Raw genomic sequence first — 19,300 nt, 5'->3', positions numbered from 1 at the left:
CGGCCCAGGTACAGATTGAGGGGTGGCATGAGGTGGGCATAAAGTGTAAAGGACCTCGGGTTTGTATAGTTAGGAAAAATACAATTTACTTTTAAAAATTGTTATTTGTTCCGACACAATATACATTACATTAGGAGACTCACTGATTGGAGGGAGGAATCTGATAAAGTCTCTCTGAACTGACTGGAGTTCACCACCTTGTCTTCCCTTCCTGGTCATGAGAGCGAGGAAGGGAAAAATTGCCTCTGACAAAAGATTGGGTTGTAAGAAACGCAGGATCAGTTGTCAGACTTCTGGATCCTTTTGCATGAAACAGGAAACGTCAGTTCATGCAAAGTAGGCTAGGAAGAATTTGACGTCGGATGACAATAAGGCAAATACAAGCATTGGGTTTGCCTCATAGTCATGGTCTCCTTCCTCCCCTTGCAAGAGGAAGGAGTGGGGTTTGTTTTCTATTAACCTGAACGGAAATAGAACGGAGCTCCCGTTATGTGCTTATCTGCCTCGATCGCCCGGTCCAGCTTGTAACGGCATGTCCGCCTCCTTGCCGTGGAAGAGAGCCAGGATGGGGAGAAAGAAGAGAGGCCAGTCACTCAACATTCATTCTCCCAATCACAACCGCACAACATAGGCGAGATGCAACCTGTCCTGTTAGGGGAGCTGGATAAGCTACACAACTTGTTGAGCAGCCACCACAGGACCCAAGGAAAAAGTGTCCAAGGACTTGTGTGCAACATCCCAGAGGTAGGAGGAGGTGAAGGTAGTCTGTTGGGACCACACACCCGCCTCCAGCACCTTTGGTACCGACATATTCTTCCGGAATGCGAGGGATGGACCAAGCCATCGACTTCGTGAGCTCTTGGGTGAAAGGTACCGGTATCGTCGTCGTCAGCTGCCAAGTACCTCCTTTGATCGCTTCACGAAGTCAGGAGGAAGATGTGTCCTTAGAAACTTCTTCCTTGGGAGAGACAGTACTAGCGAAAACGTTGACGACATCCAGATTAGGAAATGTTGCACCTTTCGGAAAGTACCACAGCTCCCAATAGGACAAAGTAACGAATGATCTGGATCATCGATACAAAGTCCAAGGGGGAGGGGAACAAGAAGGACTCGAACCCGACAGTCGATGCCAATGGATTCGAAGTCCACCTACGACATCCCAGAAGGAGTCGAGGTATGATCCCCATCCCTGTTCTTCCATCTTCTACGCCAAGGCCAGGGTAAGATGAGAGATGGACCTAAGAGGGCATATCTCTATCCGACGACTCTCGTAGGGCGAGTGCAGAACACAGACAGGAACCCTAAACGAGAGTCGCATGCCACCCAGGAAACAGTTCCCTGGGAGAGCATGACTGAAGAAGCTTCTCGTCCGTAGCTAACTCTCGACTGAGGAGACAAAGGCTACTTCAGATAGAAGACTAGGTCGCAAGGGCCTACGTTCTTCACAAATGAAAGGGAGAGAAGCAGCCCTCGGCAGAGAAGAGGAGGAAGTCCAGACTTGACGAGCGACTCTGACCAGAGAAGAAGTTCCGACAACGACAACACCAGCGAAGACGGATCCAGTCCCTGGGACAGTGTTGCAGAGGACTTCAAGGGATATCCAGCTATATCCGTTGCCGCTCGGCGAGAAAGCCTGTGCTTGCAAGGAAAGCTGGAAAGTCTCCCAGTCCTGAACACACACGGATGTACTGCCTCAAGAACCGCTTCTTGTGTAGCTGCACAGGAGGATGGGTCAAGCAGAATTCTTCTCAATGCCTCGGCAATCAGGTCGGATGAAGGCGAAGTCTTCAAGTATTTGTCTGTAACTCGGGTGAGCAATGTTCAGAACCCCTAGCTAAAACCCTACAGGAGGGAAAACGGACAAAAAGCATGCCTCACGGAGGAAAAAATGTCGATATCGAGTTTTCACCAAAAGACAGCATGCCTCAACAGAGCGGCCCCTGATCAGCATGTTCCGTCCCGATCACTCAAACCCGAGTACCTTCAAATGTCAAGATGAAACAGGAGGAAAAAACGATTGCCTCCTGTTTGTCGACAAATGCCACTACTGTGGTTTTGTTGTTCAACGAAACCAGTGAGTGCCACAAAACCCATCCAGAGTTCTCGGACGGCCAAAAGGCTGCCCTGAGCCCAGGACTGTGACGAGAAGGTACTAATCGTCTCGGTCACACAAATTCAAGACAAGGTCTTACCAGTGTGCGCCTATTCCTCAATCTGTGAATCTGTAAGTAGACACAAGATGAGAGGGGAATATGCAAGTATATTCGAAGGTTCCTTCAATCAAGCATTAGCCTAACTCTTTCCTCATACATCGAAGAGGAAAGAAGGGGGAAAAGGAAGCAGACTTCCATTTTCCACCATGGGGAAGCTTCTGCAAGATGACAGGGTACCGAGGCAATTAGCTCTAGCCGGCTGGCATTTCCTAATCGGGAGCACGGGGAGAGGTGGTGGGATGAAAGTTCGATGGAAAGAATTGCCGAGACCTAAGGGAAATAGATACTTCTCCTGAAGGAATCCATTCCCAGGTCTCGCAATGTTGCTGCCAGTTCCAGAGACTCGATAAGTATCATTTCGTCCAAGCATCAGCAGTTGCAATCTTCTGAAGCCTACGACTTCTTAGCTAAGGAGTTGAGGGGGGCTGGTTTGAACTCAAGGTCGAGTTGAGATGACTAAGACCCAAAGTTCTTGGCCATTGTCCAAAGGACAAGTCAGTGTCCTGGTGGGAACCTTGATTACCGGGGTATCTGGCAAATCTCTGAAAGAGAAAGGCAGAACCAAGTAAAGGTTCGTTCCCAAGGGTCAAGCCAACTCAGGACTTACAAAACCGGAGATCCGAACTGGGACAAAGTCCTTCTTCTTAGCACCAGAATTGCCCAAAAAACTGCAGTCGGCAAGACCCTCCGAGGCAAGAAGAATTCATATTCTGTCAAGGCAGGGGTGGAAGCTTGGTGTCTCGACCTGAATTAACTCCTTCAAAGAAAAGAATTCATCAGGTCGAGAACGTTCTCGGAAACCAGGACTGCGGCGGTCCCTGACACTCTCGGCCCCTCATAAACTGCAAGGGTTGCGAGTGATGAAGGTTATTCATTGGGGGAGCCGTGGTCCTGTCCCGGGGATTCTCACGCCGATTTATCGGCGCGAAGTTCCCCGAGAACAAGGGGGCGATCGTCACTTGAAGAAGAAGACCCTCGCTGTTTCCAATGCATGAAACTCCTGTACCTCTCCCCTTGGAGGGAGACCTTGACAGATCCCATGAAACCCTCCTCGGCTACCTGGTTATAATACGAGAGAATTGGGGGACAGATACCCAAAGCACGCCAGGCAGCCGAACTCCGAAAGAAAATTTTGTCGGAGCGCTCTCTGTCCGTCTCGCGCCTCTCGGAACAACTGAGAGGAGAAGAGAACAGGTGAGGAGAAAAGAGTATCCCTACCTGTCCTGCCAGTATGATAAGCAGGAGAGGCGGACCGTGAGCGATAATCAACCGAAGGAGGTTACTGCCACACGGGGAAAGAAGAGCACTTGTGCCGTGGCAAAGTGCTTTCCTGGGAAGGGCAAAAAAGTTCACTCGAACATAGCCGAGAACCCGAATCGGAAAAAACCTAGTAGGGCCTAGCCGATCACGCGAGCGCGATCCAGCTGGTCGGTATGCGGCGGACTAGGAGGCAGGCGGGGCGAGCCGAGCCGAGCCAGTCTGGCAAACCGAATCGAGTCGAGTCGAGCCGAGACAGTCTGGCAAGCCGAGTCAGTCTCGTAAGTGCGACCGGGGGCCGAGCCGAGCCAATTGTGCGAACACAATCATAACTGGGCAGGCCGGACTCGTCTGCTGTGAACAATTGCTAGTTTCCCGAACTCTAAACTCCTTCGAGGCCGAGGCCCCTCAAGAATAAGGTTCAAAGGGGAATTCTGTGTCTGCTATCTTGCATGCTCGAACCCTAAAGTTCGAGACACAAGAACGAAGCCCGCCCGAGCAACCGAAGCAGCTGGCAGGCAGTATCGACATACCTGGCATCGCGGCACCCCGACACCTGGGTGTCCCGGCAACCAGACACCTGGGTGTCTCAGCACTTTCTCTCGTCCTGTGCCTCTCGTAAGGAGAGCGCTCGTGATTCATAGAATTCGAGCTACCCACGAGACTTCCGAAAATCGGGAGCGGCTGCTTTGTTTCCTAATAGATCGAAAGAGCCAAGCACACAACCAGTCTTAGACGCAGGCTTCCAAGACTGGCAACGAGGGCGTGGCCTTGAGAGGCCGCTCTCTGCGGCCCCCAAACGCAAGATCCCACAGGAGAATGCGAATCGGTCAACGAGAAACTAGTCTCCCGGAAGAGAGTCAGTCCCTTAGAAGTCCTGCAGGACTCCCAAGGTGAATCTCTTTCCTGCTTCTTCTGGTGTTCGAACCGAGAGGATCGAGACACCAGGCTGGGAACCCGACCGAGCACTGGCAAACACTCGGGGAGCGCTTGCGGTGCTGGCAGGAAGAGGAGCCAAGACACCTGGGTGCCTCAGCCCTTTCTCTCGCACTGCTCCCGAACTGGTCCCAGGAAAATCTCTCCAGACCAGATCGGGATACTCGATATTCCATAGAATCTCGAGCACTCGGAGCGGCTCGCGAACGAGTGCCCGAAGCAGCCCCCATCTTAGAGGCAGAACCTCTAAGACTCGGGAACGGGATCGCAAACTGAGGTCTGCGCGCCCGCGGCTTCCGAAACACAAAACCCAGGGCTATGCGAATCGGTTTCCTAACCCGAAGGTCAGGAAGAGCCAACGAGACCCACTGCCTCCTCGGAAGGAGGCAGTCCCTAGACGTCCAAGGGCATCAAGGGGAAGAAGCAGCATTCCTTTCCTTTGGCTGATGGAGGTCTGTCCGATTCTCGGGACCCCCTTGGACCTCAGGAGAGGAAGGGAAGATGCAGCAGAAGACGAAATCGAAGATAAGATGAAGAAGACGGCGGCTACTTCCACAAGACGGCTTCCTTCACCTCCACTCCGACATCTTCTACAGGATGGTGGACACGAAACATCGTAACCTCCAGGGTAGTCCGGTAGAACACAATGGACGCAGCCAGGACACCACCACCAGGAGAAGCATGATCAGGACAGCCGATGCAGGAGCTACGGCAGCAATTCGGAAGGCAGGAACTACTGCAACGGCCAGGAACATCACCTCAACAGGACGACTTCCTACATCTTCACGCCGACATCTTCTACAGGATGGCGGACATCGTAACCTCTGGGACAGCTGGCAGGAACGCACGGAAGCGGCCCCAGGCACGACCGCCAGAAGCGGCAGGAATGATCAGGACAGCCGATGCAGGAGCTACGGCAAAGGTTCGGAGCGCAGGAGCTATGCAACGGCCAGGAACGTCACTTCCACAAGGCGACTTCCTTCCCTTCACGCCAACATCTTCTACAGGATGGCAGACGCGACTTCCTTCCCTTCACGCCAACATCTTCTACAAGATGGCAGACATCTTAACCTCCAGGGCAGCTGGCAGAAACACAACGGAAGCGGCCCCGGGCACGATCACTAGGTGAAGAAGCGGGCACGATCAGGATATCCGATGCAGGAGCTACGTTAGCGGTTCGGAAGGCAGGAGCTACTGCAACGGACAGAATGTCATTTGAAAGTCACGAGCAGTGACAGGAGCGATCAGGGTGGCTGCGGCAGGAGACCAGGAGAGCAGCCCAGAGACTGTCGTCGAGTTGACAAGAGCATAACACAGGGAACAGCAGGAGCAGATGGACCACAGATATGCAGGAAGCATTGCAACAGCATACATGAAAACCTGCAATGACAGCGATCGATCTACATCGGCGGGAACAGAGTCAGAGCAATCCCGACGTGGAAATATGTCATCTAATCAGGTATTGTGGTCGATCCCAAAGCAACACTGAATGAATGTCGGGACTGCTTCATGCAAGACATTCCTGATATATCCAGCCAACTACTGCTGTGTCTGCGATGCTCACTGTTAACCTGAAAGAAAAACAAAGATGATTAGTAGGAGGCTCCTCCCGCTACAAGGGGGAACAGCCCTACGCAGCGGGAGGAGTTACTCTCAGACGAGGTTGCTCGATCACTCCCCACCCCCGCCCCGTAGAGGGTAAGGGAGAAGGAAGAACCTACGGAAAAGAAAAAGGACTGAGGGGAGGCCACCAAGAGAGCCGTGGAAGGAACTTATCGACGATAACCTCCCACTCAGCCAGCAAATCTCTAAGCGCAGGCGGAGAGTAACACTCAGTATAAGTAGGAAGAAATTAGTGATGCCCTTACACACGGAGGGCGGAAGCCCAAGAAGGGAACTAACTCTTACGTCCCAATGTATGTAGGGGAGTGAAGATTTTGCGTCCCAAACTATATCTCCGAAAGTACAGGGGCGCCTTCAGTATTTACGTAAAGGGCCGCTGGAGAGAAGCATTACCACTTGGTTACGCTACTCTAGTTATGCCCTTGGCTGTCAAACCCAAGACAGGCAGGGAACGATGACTTTACGCAAGGTTATCACAAATCGTGGGTTTGTATTAACAAATATCAAACACACGTATATATAAACAAAAATACAGAAAGATCCCACCGGGATAATAAGAGCTTAACGACAGTCAGGCAGAGAGAACGAAAACACGGCAGCAACGCATGACAGCCGAAAGCAAACTGGAATGTTTACATCCGGGCAGGCGGGTATCCCCGCCTACCTGGAGGTAGTTACTGCCTAACCACCTTGCTCAAGAGTTTAACGGCCGTTTCCAGCCTACGCCTGAAAGCAATTCCCTAATGTAAACTAATGTAAAGGACCGAGGGTTTGTATATTGTATCAGAACAAATAGTCAGTTATAAATGTTTTTAGAGGGGGATACCACCTTAACGTGGATTTCGCTTAACGTGGGTGATTGTGATCCCTAACCCCAGGGGACATACTGTATGTGGTATTTAAAACTATTAAAATAGGCAGTGAACTATTAAAACAGACATTTATAAGCAATTTAATTTAAGGTATATTTGGTGTTTGAACTATTAAAATAGGCAGTTATAAGCATTTTTAGAGGGGTGATAACTTCTCGCAGATTTTGCTTTTCACGGGTGGTTGTGGTCCCTAACCCCCCAAAAATACGGGGGACATACTGTGCAGGCTAATTGTATTCTTAAATGCCTCTCTCAGAGAAATTTAAATGAATCATGAAATTTTGGCTATGCAGCCAAGCACATGGACACTCATACAATCAACACTCAAGACAATGAAAAGAGGGAGTTGGAGTGGTTAAACACCAAGATAAAAGGAAAAAGAAATGGAGGTAAAGTAAAAGATTAACAGGCGTGTGCAATGGGGTGAAGGAATACTGCAAAACATCCTTCAGTAATGCCTACAGTATGCTACGAGGTGCACTAATGGCAGTACCCCACTATGGGATAGCCATTTAGAGTACCACTAACACAAAAATTGCTTGAAATTCAGAAAGCTTTTGAGTAGTACAAAACCTTACCTATAATCATGCGTTTCTTTAGGGGATTTAGCTCTTGACTGGCCTCTTCTATTTTCCTTTCAAGCTCGATGCAGTCCTCTTTCAAAATCTCATACAACCTCCTGAGTATATCGCACAATTCCTTAAATTTCTTCTCAAATTCCAAATAGTCCTTTTTCCTACCATAATGAAACACAACATTCCGTATCCGCTTCACAGAATTAATTTCAATGAGAAGATCTGGGGGTAGTTGATAATCCAAAATTTGATTGGTTATTAAGTCCAGAAGAAATTTGACATCAAAACCACTAAAACACTGAATCAGTTCATCCTCTTTGTCTTCCATTAAGAAATCATTAGGTGTGAAACGTTCCAGGTCCTTTTCATATTCCTTTACATTAGCCAAGTGCAAAGTTCTTGATAACCGTTCATTCTCCTGTCCACTTTCTTGCCTTTTGTTTCTCTGAACTTCCAGCTTTTTACCTTTATTGTTTATTTTCCTATAAAACTCAAAAATGGATTTACCTCGACTTTCAGAGAAAGTCTTGTCACTTAAAAGTTTTTTCTTAAATTCCTTTACTGCAATTTTTGCAAACAACGGAGTACATACATTCCTCAGTAAATGCAATATCGGCACTTGATAATAGGCCCCACAGTCAATCTGAAAGAATAAAGAAAAGTTGCTGTTCAATAACCACATGGAACAATTGCACAGAATTGTTAAATAATAAGGTTACACGGATGCAAACCAGTTTCACATCCATCGTTGACAGTCTTTGTAGGTAGCCCATACAAAAGTGTATATAATCCACCTTACTTAATTTAGAGAAAATTCAAGCTGACAGAAACTAATAGACATTATCATTTAATCCAAAGCTGAGAAATGACATTTTTATGATGAAATAAAGTTTTATATATACTTACCAAGTAATTACATAGCTATGGTTCCCTAACCTACGGCAGCTTAGAAATCCAAAATTCGCAAGGTGGCGCTGTTATCGTTAGTGTGTAGGTGATAACGTCCCGCCACCATCCGGGACTTGAGGAAACAAACCAGCGGATAGCTCAATTCGTTTTATGCTCTTACGTCCATGCAAGGGGAGGAAGGTGGGCTCCGATCATGTAATTACTTGGTAAGTATATATAAAACTTTATTTTATCATAAAAATGTCATTTTTATATAAGTAACTTAACAAGTAATTACAAAGCTGATTCCACATTGTAAGGAGGTGGGAAAGAGCATGGACATATTCTACTCCAAAACATTAAGAAAGTAATGAGCTTGGACCAGAAAGGTCGCTAACATTGAATAAATGTTTGTTGTTTCCTTACCTGTTGAGAGAGCTGCTGCAGAAAGGTACTGCCTCTGGTCGGCGCTTCTCTCAACTTGTAGTGGACGTGGCAGCATAGCCAAGGGTCGCCACTACATTAGTGGGAAACTTTGCAGCGGAGGAAGTACACCGTATGCTGACAAAGTTTTTAAAAGATGCCCTTGCCCTGGGTAAAGACCAGAATGCAAAATGAAAACACTGTCACCTACACAACAGAATAAAACCATAACACCCAACCGTTATTAAAGATAAAGTACAAACTGGTGGGTACTCTAGGTACAATGTACCCCCAGGCTTCCCAACGACTCAAACCCTTAAGTCAAGGCGAGTGGATAGCAAAGGAACAGATAGATTCCTCATGCTTCCTCTCCCAGCACCATGCCAGCCACAGACAAAGGTCCTAAAGTGCTACAATTTTCAAAAACAGTTTCTATGTCCTTGAGGTAGTGAGAGGCGAATATGGACTTGCATCTCCAGAACGTCGACTGTAGGATTGAAGAAAGACAAGTTGTGTTTAAAGGCGAGGGAAGTTGCTACTGCCCTGATTTCGTGAGCTTTAACCTTAAGTAGAGGAAAAGCTTCTTCCTGAGTCTGAGAGTGGGCTTCTAATATTAATTCTCTCAGAAAAAAGGATTTGGCATTTTTGGAGAGCGGGCGAACTGGGTTTTTAACGGAGCACCAGAGGTTGCTCGAAGGTCCTCTAATTTTTTCCGTCCTCTGAAGATAGTATCTGAGGGACCTCACTGGGTATAGGAGTCTTTCTTCTTTCTCAGGTCCTAAAATATCCATAAGGTTCTTGATGATGAAGGACCTAGGCCTAGGTTTAGAAGGGTCCTCATTCTTTGCTAGGAAGCCAAGAGAAAAGGAGCAGACTGCGTCTCCTTGTGGAAAGCCTATTCTTTTGTCTATTGCTTGTAATTCGCTAACACGTTTGGCAGTAGCGAGAGCCATTAAAAAGAGTCTTTTTCGTGAGATTCCTGAGGGAAACGGAACAGAGAGGTTCGATTGAGGACCCGAGATCCACTTCAATACAATGTCTAAGTTCCAAGAGATGTTGGAAGAACTATCTTTCTTGGACGTATTGAAGGATTTGATCAGGTCAGTGATATCTTGATTAGAAGACAGGTCCATTCCTCTGTGCTTAAAAACTGAGCTGAGCATCGACCTATACCCTTTGATGGTAGAGGTCGTTAGCTTCCTGATGGACTTTAGGAAAATAAAAAAATCGGCTATTTGGCTTATACAGGCAGTCGCCGGTTATCAATGGGGTTCTGTTTCTGAGGGTGTGATGATAACTGAAAATCACTGCTAGCTGAAAATCGGCAATTTCATATAGTTTTTCGGCGATTTTGGGGGTTATCGGCAGTGAAAAGTGTTCTAGTTTGAGGTTATCGCACCTCTATTAGGTATATATCGGCACCAATACCCAATTATCAGCGCCGATAAGTGGAAATCGGCGATTTTCGGCACCGATAATTGCCGATTTTCGTCACTAGACAAGCCCCATAAAACCGAATCACTGTTAACCGAGCCCACCGTTAACCGGGGACTGCCTGTAGATGTCTCAGAAGAAGAGACGTTACGGTGGCTGCACCACCTTCTGAAGACTGTCCATTTTGATTGGTAGAGCTTTGTAGAAGAAGCTAGTCTGCATTTCGCAATTGCCTCTGCAGCTTGTCTCAAAAACCCTTTTTGTTCTGAATATGAATGGCGCTTGACAGTCTGAAGCCTGTCAGAGCCAGAGCGGATAATCTTTGGTGGAATCTGAGAAAGTGGGGTTGTCTGAGCAGAGACCGTTTTTGTGGAAGTAGTCTTGGGTAGTCTACCAGAAGGCAAATCAAGTCTGGAAACCACTCCTTGTTCGGCCAAAATGGGGCTACAAGGGTCATGGAGGTGTTCTGACGCGTTGACAGCTTGTTGATTACTTCCTTGATCATTCCGAAGGCATACACATCCAAGCTTGTCCAATCCAAAAGCATTGCATCTGTGCTCCATGCTTGAGGATCTGGGACCGGAGAGCAAAAGAGGGGCAGCTGGTGGTTTCTCGACGTCGCGAAAAGATCCACTGTGGGTTTGCCCCACAGTTTCCAAAGGTTGTCGCAGACTACTGGATTTAAGGTCCATTTGGTTGGAAGGACCTGTTTGAGGCAGCTTAATTCGTCCGCAATCACGTTCATCCTCCCTTGAATGAACCGGGTGACAAGAGAGACTCGGTTCTCTTCCGCCCACAGAAGGAGATCCTTCACTGTCTCGTACAGGGAGAAGGAATGAGTGCCCCCTTGTTTGCGAATATATGCAAGAGCTGTGGTGTTGTCCGCATGTACTACAATCTTCTTGCCGTGGACCAGATCCGAGAAGTATAGAAGACCCAGGCGAATCACTCTCAGTTCCTTTATGTTGATGTGAGCATTCTTTTGTTCTGTAGTCCATGTTCCGGAGACTTCCCGACCTTCCAGAAGCGCGCCCCAGCTTAGGTCGGAGGCATCTGAATAAAAATGAAGGTCTGGGTGCACTGGGAGAAGAAACTTCCCTTCCCGAAGTCTTTTTCCACACAACCACCACTGGAGATCCTCTTTGATTTCCGACATAATCTGGAAGATGAAAGAGTCTGGTTGGGTTTTCCTGCACCAATTCGCTTTGAGGAAAAACTGTAGTGGTCTCATGTGCAGTTTGCCTAGATTTACAAACTGCTCTACTGAAGCAAGGGTCCCCAGAAGACTCATCCACTGCACTGCCGAGCAGGAAGGAAGAGCAAGGAATTGACTGACAGTCTGAAGGCAGTTCTCGACTCTTTTGGGCGACAGAAAAGCCCAAAAAGTCTGAGAGTTCAGTATCATCCCTAAATAGGGAATCTCCTGAGATGGAATCAGAAAGGATTTCTTTTTGTTTATGAGGATGCCTAACTCCTGTGTCAGGCGAAGAGTTCTTTTCAAGTTCTCCGCGCACTTTTCCTTTGACGACGTGCGGAGAAGCCAATCGTCTAGATATAAGTTGATGTTGATTCCCAGAGGGTGAAGCCAATTCCCCAGAGGAGCAAGGATTCAGGTGAAAACTTGAGGAGCCGTCGATAAACCGAAGCATAGGGCCCGGAACTGTAGTATCCTGTTCTGAAAAACAAAGCGTAGAAATTTCTGAGAGTCTGGATGAACAGGGATGTGAAAGTAAGCATCCTGCATATCCAGGGTGATCATCCAGTCCCCCTGTTATAGTGAGGACATGACAGAGCGAATGGTCTCCATGCGAAACTTCGTCTTCAGTACAAAGACATTCAAAGCACTTACATCCAGAACGGGCCTCCAGCCCCCAGGCCTTCAGAACCACAAAAAGGCGATTTAGAAACCATCTGAGTAGAGCTCTAGGACTTTTTTTTTTTTTTTTTTTTAACGTTAGTTTAACCAGACCACTGAGTTAATATTAACTCTCCTAGGGCTGGCCCGAAGGATTAGACAAGCTATTTAAACTCTAATAATTTAATTAAACCTAGTGACATATGTTAATCTAAGAAATAATTAAGTTAATTAGGAATATATTATAAATTATTCTATGAATCTTATATTTTATCATATAAATGATTAAATTTAAGGAATTTTAAAATATTAAAAAGTGAAAATTTGTCATTTTCTGACAGTATATTTTTAAAGGAATATCTTCTAAATAAAATGTCTCTTTGGATTCTATATTTTGGACATACCTTTAAAATATGCTTTACTGTTATTTGTATATTACATATTTCGCACATAGGTATAGGGGCATGGGGGTTACTCATCAGGTAACCATGTGTCAGTTTAGTGTGACCAATTCTTAGCCGTGTCAACATTACTGAAAACCTGCAGCAATCCTGATAGGATGATGGCCACGGGTCTACAGTTTCTTTTATTTCTCTTAATTTATTGTTAAGATTGCTTTCCCTCCAGTTATTTTGCCATTTCTTCTTAATCACCACTTTACTGTATCTAGTATAATCTTCTAATGGTAATAATTCTGCTGATATTGGGAGTGTTCTAGCCTCTTTTGCATAGGTGTAGGCTTTTACATTGCCTTCTAATCCTATGTGAGATGGTATCCAACATAGAGTAACAGATATCTTTTGCATTTTCATTTCATGTAATGTATGTCTAATTTCATTTACTATTTGATTTTTTGGAGTATGAGTTTATTGCATTTATTAAACTTAGTGAATCGCTAAAGATGGTTACTTCATTAAACTGGTTTTCATATATAGTTGTTAATGCTGTTTTTATTGCTAGTAATTCAGCAGTGAACACTGATGCTTTGTTATGTAAAGAGGCTTGGCTCTTTATATTGTTTCTGTAAACAGCGAGTCCAACTCCCATATCATCTTTGGAACCATCAGTATATAAATGATTATTACTGTGTACCTTGATATGTTCCAGAGCATACAGTTTCATAGCAAGTGGGTTATTCAATTTATTAAATGGTATTGCACATAGTTTGTTACATATCTGGGGAGCACTTATCATCCATGGAGGCATTATTTTGTTAAAATTGTAAAATCTAATATTATAAAGATCATTGTTAATAAATAATCTATTGGCTCTAATTGGGAAGGATGGGGTAATTTTTGTATTCCAGAAACAATCTGGTTTTTTAAATAAATCTTTGGTTTTTGCTGGACTATTTATAATTTTTAAACCTCTGCACATCGTTGTTATTTTGAATTTATAAGATAGTGGCATTTCTCCACTTTCTACAATCAAGGATTGACTGGTGATGATTTGAATGCTCCGGTGGCTAACCTGAATCCCAAGGTGATGTACTGGATCTAGCATTTTGAGAATAGTCTCACTAGCAGAACTATAAATTGGACTGCCATATTCTAATATTGGTAGAACTGTAGCCTTATAAAGTTTCAATAAAATATCTCTGTCAGCACCCCATGAAGTGTGAGCTAATTTTTTTAATATATTTAAAGATTTTAAGGCCTTTGCTTTGGTATGTCTTACATGGGCCTTCCAGTTCAAATGATTGTCAAAATATAGGCCTAAGAGTTTGACTTCTGGATAAAATTGGATGGGAGTGTTATTCATGGTAAGAACTATATTTTCGTTTCTGAGCCAACGTTTATCCCTGTAAAAGGCTATTGCTTGCGTTTTTTCATCAGAAAATTTATATCCAACAGATAATGCCCGTTGTTCAATTTTATTTATGGAGATATTTAAGATTCTTTGGATGTGGCGCAAGTTGCTTGAAGTGTAAAAAATGGCAAAATCATCAACATATAAGCTGTTGTTTACATCTTTTGGAAGTGTTTTAACTATATTATTGATGGCTAGTGTAAATAATGTGCTGCTTAGTACGCTTCCTTGAGGGATAACTTCTTTTATTTCAAATGTTTCCGATAATACTGTTTCAATTCTAGTTTGAAATGTTCTTTCTGTTAAGAAATTTCATATGAAAATTGGGAGTTCACCCCTTAGATTTATGTCATATAGAGTTTTTATAATTAAATGTCTCCATGTTGTATCATAAGCTTTTTGAATGTCAAATAAGACTGCAACAGTGATTTTCTTTTGTACAAATCCTCTTTTGATTTGATCTTCTAGTGATGTTAGGGAGTTTAAAGTTGAATGATTTTTCCTACTTCCAGACTGAGTGCCTGCTAGAACTTTATTTTTCTCTAAATACCATACGAGTCTATTATTTACCATTTTTTCCATGAGTTTACAAAGACAACTAGTTAGTGATATGGGTCTATAATTATTTACTGATGTTGGATCTTTGCCAGGTTTGGGTATAGGAATTACTATAGCATGTTTCCATGCTTTGGGAAGTAGTTTCTTTTTCCACAGGTGATTATAAAATTTCAATAAGTATTCTTTGGCTTTAATGTTAAGATGTATAAGAAGTTCAAAAGAGATATTATCTTTTCCTGGGGCAGAGTTACTACAAGACTTTAATGCAGCATCAAATTCTTCTAATGTAAATGGGACATTATAGTATAGTTGTTGACTTGTTTCAAAATTAATTATAATTTTTTCTTCATTCCTTTTTCTATTTCAAAAATGTTCGTCTAAATTCAAGCTATTACTTATTGATTCTAGGTGGCGACCTATTATATTTGATATTTCTTTTAAATCATGAACTCTTTCTCCATTATGTAATATTGAGGATCTAGGTGATCGACTATATTTGCCATTAATCTTTTGAAATCTATCCCACATTTGTTTAACAGTGTCATTTGAGAAATTGGAAACGTAATTGTCCCAAGATGACTTCCTATTACTAATAACTTTTTTCCTGAATTGAGCAGATATTTTATTCAATAAAGGTTTGATATAATCAATTTCCAATGCTATTAATACTAAGACTTTCAATGTATATCTGTTACTTTTATATAATTTGTTATATCTTTGGTTTAGTCTGTCTAATTGTCTACTTATTCTGTGCTTCAGTTTGATAATTTCTGAAAGTTCTGTTGACCACCATGGAACAGGATTTATTTTTGGTTTATAAGTAGTCATTGGTATTGATTTGTGTCCAAGATTAATTACAAAATCTGTAAAATATGAATTAATTTTGTTGTGATCATTGTTACTTTGGAAAGGGGAAACATTTTTGTTAACTAAATTATACTTTTCCCAGTCAGCTTTTTTAAAATTAAATTTTGGTATAAATTGTTGATGATTATCTTCAAGACATGTGATTACAATTGGGTAGTAATCACTGGTATAAAGATCATCTAGAGTATTCCACTCCAATCTGTCTACTAATGAGGTTGAACATATAGACAAGTATTAGATTTTCTATGTCTTTACCTGCTCTATCTGCATCTATGATACTGGCATCCCATAAAGGGTGGTGAGCATTAAAATCACCTAAAATTAAAGAAGGTTCATTGAACTGTGATAAAATGTTTGATAAATCAGCCATATCATAATTTTCATTAGGTTGATTATAAAGATTGCAGACCAAAAAGCTAGATTTGTTTGTTAGATGCAGGCAAATTGAAGAAATTTGAAATGAATTACTATTAACTGTAATTTTATCATGTTACATGATTATGAACATATATTGCTGTTCCTAACTTGCCTTCTCCTGGAATGGAGGAGGCTAGAAAGTAAATACATATTGATGGAACTGGATCAGTAACATGTTGTAAACATATGCACATTGGTTCATGTTGTTTTAGGAGTCTTTGTATTTCACCCAAGTGCATTCTTGTTTTCAAACCGTTTATGTTCCATTGAATAATAGTATAATTGAATGGGATGAAAGTTAAATGATTTTGTATAGTTGATTATTAATTTTTTCAATAATTTTTAAACAATGGGTAATTATTCTCTTAATTAGATTTAATTTTCTTTTTGGTTTTTTGACATTTCTGTGTAAACTTCTGAATCAATAGATAATTTAATTTCTTCTTGTCTGGCTAAGAAATTGTCTAATACTGCTATTTTACTCTCACGATAATATAGCAAGTGTCCAATACACATACAATCTTTGGTATGTAATTCTAGCTGACTTGAGGTATTATCTTTTCTAGTTAAGAAATTCCTTATTACGTTTGTCAATTTTTCCTTATTTAAGGGTTTTGTTTCTTTGCAATATTGCAAAAAGCACTTATGGCATCCACATCGTTCATGATGAGGTTCAGTTTGTGGTGTTATACCTTCTTGGCTACACAGTTGACACTCACAATTATCATTTTGCCTTCCTTGGATTGATTGAATTTTGTCTTGAAATTTACTTGGAAACACTGGTGAAGGACTTATTTCATCAATGTTATCTAAATTAGTGGATGTTTTCCTGTTGGGTTTGGGCATTTTTTCTTCTTGGTGTCATTGGTGTTAACCTGAGTTTTTGGGGGGAGAAATTATTTCTCTACCTCGTTTTCTTCTTGTTTCGTCAGCATGATTTTCTTCCTCTTCAGAGTCTATTGATTGCAATTCTTCATCTTTCATTAGTATTTCATAAGGGTTGCTTATTAGTACTGTGTTACTAGATTCTCTAAGAGACTTTATGTTAATTTCTATGTCTGTTGACCTTGTCATTTCTTTATCATTTGCTTTTTCAGGTATTTTAACATTTTTCTTGGGTAATACTTTTTCTACGGCATCTCTATATGTTTTATTTCTAGCAGGGTCCATTAAACCTCTTGATTTCAATTCTTGTTTTCCTTCTGGAATTGACATGCCAGACCTGCTTATTAATAATTTTAGTTCTGTGTTATATATGTAGAATGGGCATATCTTTGATCTGGCATGGTGGTCTTGCCCACAATTACAACATTTTGATGCTCCACAGGTTTCGTGATCTTCTGAGCCGCAGAATGCACAAACTGGATCGTTTCTACATTTGTTTTTAGTGTGACCATATTTAGAGCAGTTTGTACATTGAAGAGGCTTTGGTATATGGGGTAATACCTCTCTTCTCTGGCCTTCTATTTTAATATTAGGTGGAAGAGTCTGGCCTTCAAATTTAATTTTAGCTATTCTCAATTTTTTGCCATGATGCCTTTTATTTGGGATTTCATATACTTTTGCGTTTACAATATTGGGATATCTCATTTTTAATGAGTTCAGTAGTAATGTCTCATCTGGTAGGCCATCACTATCATTATTGGGTGGTAACATTACTGTTCCCTCAATACTGTTTAACTTGTCATGTCTTTGGACCGTGACTTTTATTCCATTCATATTATGAAGCTTTTGATAAGTTTCTGACTGAATTTTTGTGGTAGCTTCAACTATCCATTCTTTTCTTGTTATATATCTAAATGTCATTTGCGGTCAGTTCGGTTTCTGTTTTAAAAACCGAGTATCTTGGCCAACTGTCATATCCAAATAATGAATCGAAGTGTATCAGTGTAGGGTCTGGTCTATATTTAGGTCGTCTATTTCGAATTCTGTTTGTATTTTCAGTTTTTTCATTTGTTACTGGTACAGTTTCCTTTTGTGGCACAGAGTATGGTTCCATAGTTATTATGTTAGATATGGGTATGGGTCTAGAATTATTCACTTCTTTATTTAAGCTTTCCTGAGCCAGTTCCAAGTCCGATCTACGGTTGTCAACAGGAGTTAATGTATGATCCATAGATACGAGTATCTATGTTATTTCTGCCAGGTAGTCCTCCGCCCACCATATTCCCTAATAAGACCGAGCCCAACAAGGGAGGGATGTGTTATGCGATTGTAAGTGGCCACCCCTAGAGGCTACAACCTGGTTATACACATGGCTCCCAGAACTTGAGGCGTCATCAGTCCGTCGAGATCAGACCCAGCTCTGGGAGCCATGTTTGACATAAGACTTTCCCCTCGCTCGGGCACATCAGGTACTCATATTCTACGGGTGGAGAGGCATGTCAGTCCTCTTCACCCTCCATCAAATCAGAGGAGCAGTCAGAGCCGTAATCCAATTTAGGTCCAATGTTATCAACTAATGGTCATTCTTGATAGGGGAAGAAGATAGGCATTGAAAATGGAGGAGGTTTGAAAGTGGACCGAGCTTAGTCTGGATGCTCAGAACTGACCAATGTAGCATGGTTAGACCTGCCAGGGTAGGGTACTACCCAACTATCATAGCCCAGTTCATCCTTGCAACACACAAGCCCCACCACCACATCAAGGTGTCGGGCCATTGGTGGGGTCTAGGACTTCTTCCACTACGACTTCTTGAAAGAGGGTCAAAAACTTCATGGAACCTTTTGAGTACGCTGTCAAGGCGATAGGAGATGTAGTTAAGGGAGGAGTCTTCACGAAAGGAATGGAGTAGCCCTCTTTGAAAACCTTGATCACCCAGGGGTCTGCTCCTCTGTTCTCCCATTCCTTCCAGAAAAGTAGAAGTCTGGCTCCTACCTGGGCGCGGAGGACTAACTTCTTACTTCTTGGGGTTGGATTTGAAGGAAGACCTCTTGATGGACTTCGTAGGAGGTCGGAAGTTTGATCTAGGTCGAGGCTGGGTTGTAGTTCTCCCTCCACGAAAGGGTTGAGACTGAAGAGGAGAATGATCTAGATGAGGAAGGCACAGGCTCCTTAGGACGTCTAGTGGACTGAGTCAACAAGTCAGAGGTGGACTTGCTCTGTAACTCTAAAAGAATATCCTTCACTATGTTGTGAGGAAAGAGGCGAGACTTGTCTAAGGCAGCGAAGAGTAGAGCTGACTTCTGCGTCGGTGAGACTCCTTTCGAGGTGAACGAACACCAGAGCTCCCTCTTCTTAAAGACAGCCATGGAAAAAAGGGAGGCGAGTTACAAAGAACCATCTCTAATTGCTCTGTCTGGGCATGAAATAACTCCCAGCCAATCGGAGGCAAGACCTTCAGCTAAATCCGGGCAGTCTTCAATCTTACTCCCTAGTGCCCCGATGGCCCAATCTAGGAAACTAAAGATCCCAAACACCTTAAAAATATTCTTGATAAGGTGGTCTAGTTCGGCTGAGGAAAACATTACCTTGGCCGACAATAAAGCCTTTCTACGGGATGAATCCACCAGACCAGAGAAGTTCCCATGGGAGGAGGCAGAAACTCCCAAGGAAGGAGCTTCCCCGGTGGCA

The 19,300-nt window shown here is 43.2% G+C and overlaps 1 protein-coding gene across 4 annotated transcripts in view; it reads right to left on the bottom strand.

Annotated features, from left to right (window-relative positions):
* LOC136831379 (uncharacterized) overlaps positions 1 to 19,300 on the bottom strand; it is a 224,094-nt gene that overhangs the window by 165,748 nt on the left and 39,046 nt on the right. For all 4 annotated transcript variants that reach the window (XM_067091740.1, XM_067091741.1, XM_067091739.1 and 1 more), the window contains exon 3: positions 7,480 to 8,119. In XM_067091740.1, the coding sequence (XP_066947841.1) occupies positions 7,480 to 8,119 (640 nt within the window). The remainder of the gene's footprint in view (positions 1 to 7,479; positions 8,120 to 19,300) is intronic.

This window comes from Macrobrachium rosenbergii, chromosome 48 (assembly GCF_040412425.1).
Source record: "Macrobrachium rosenbergii isolate ZJJX-2024 chromosome 48, ASM4041242v1, whole genome shotgun sequence".
NCBI classification, from domain to species: domain Eukaryota; kingdom Metazoa; phylum Arthropoda; class Malacostraca; order Decapoda; family Palaemonidae; genus Macrobrachium; species Macrobrachium rosenbergii.
This window is presented reverse-complemented; position numbering and strand designations above follow the sequence as displayed.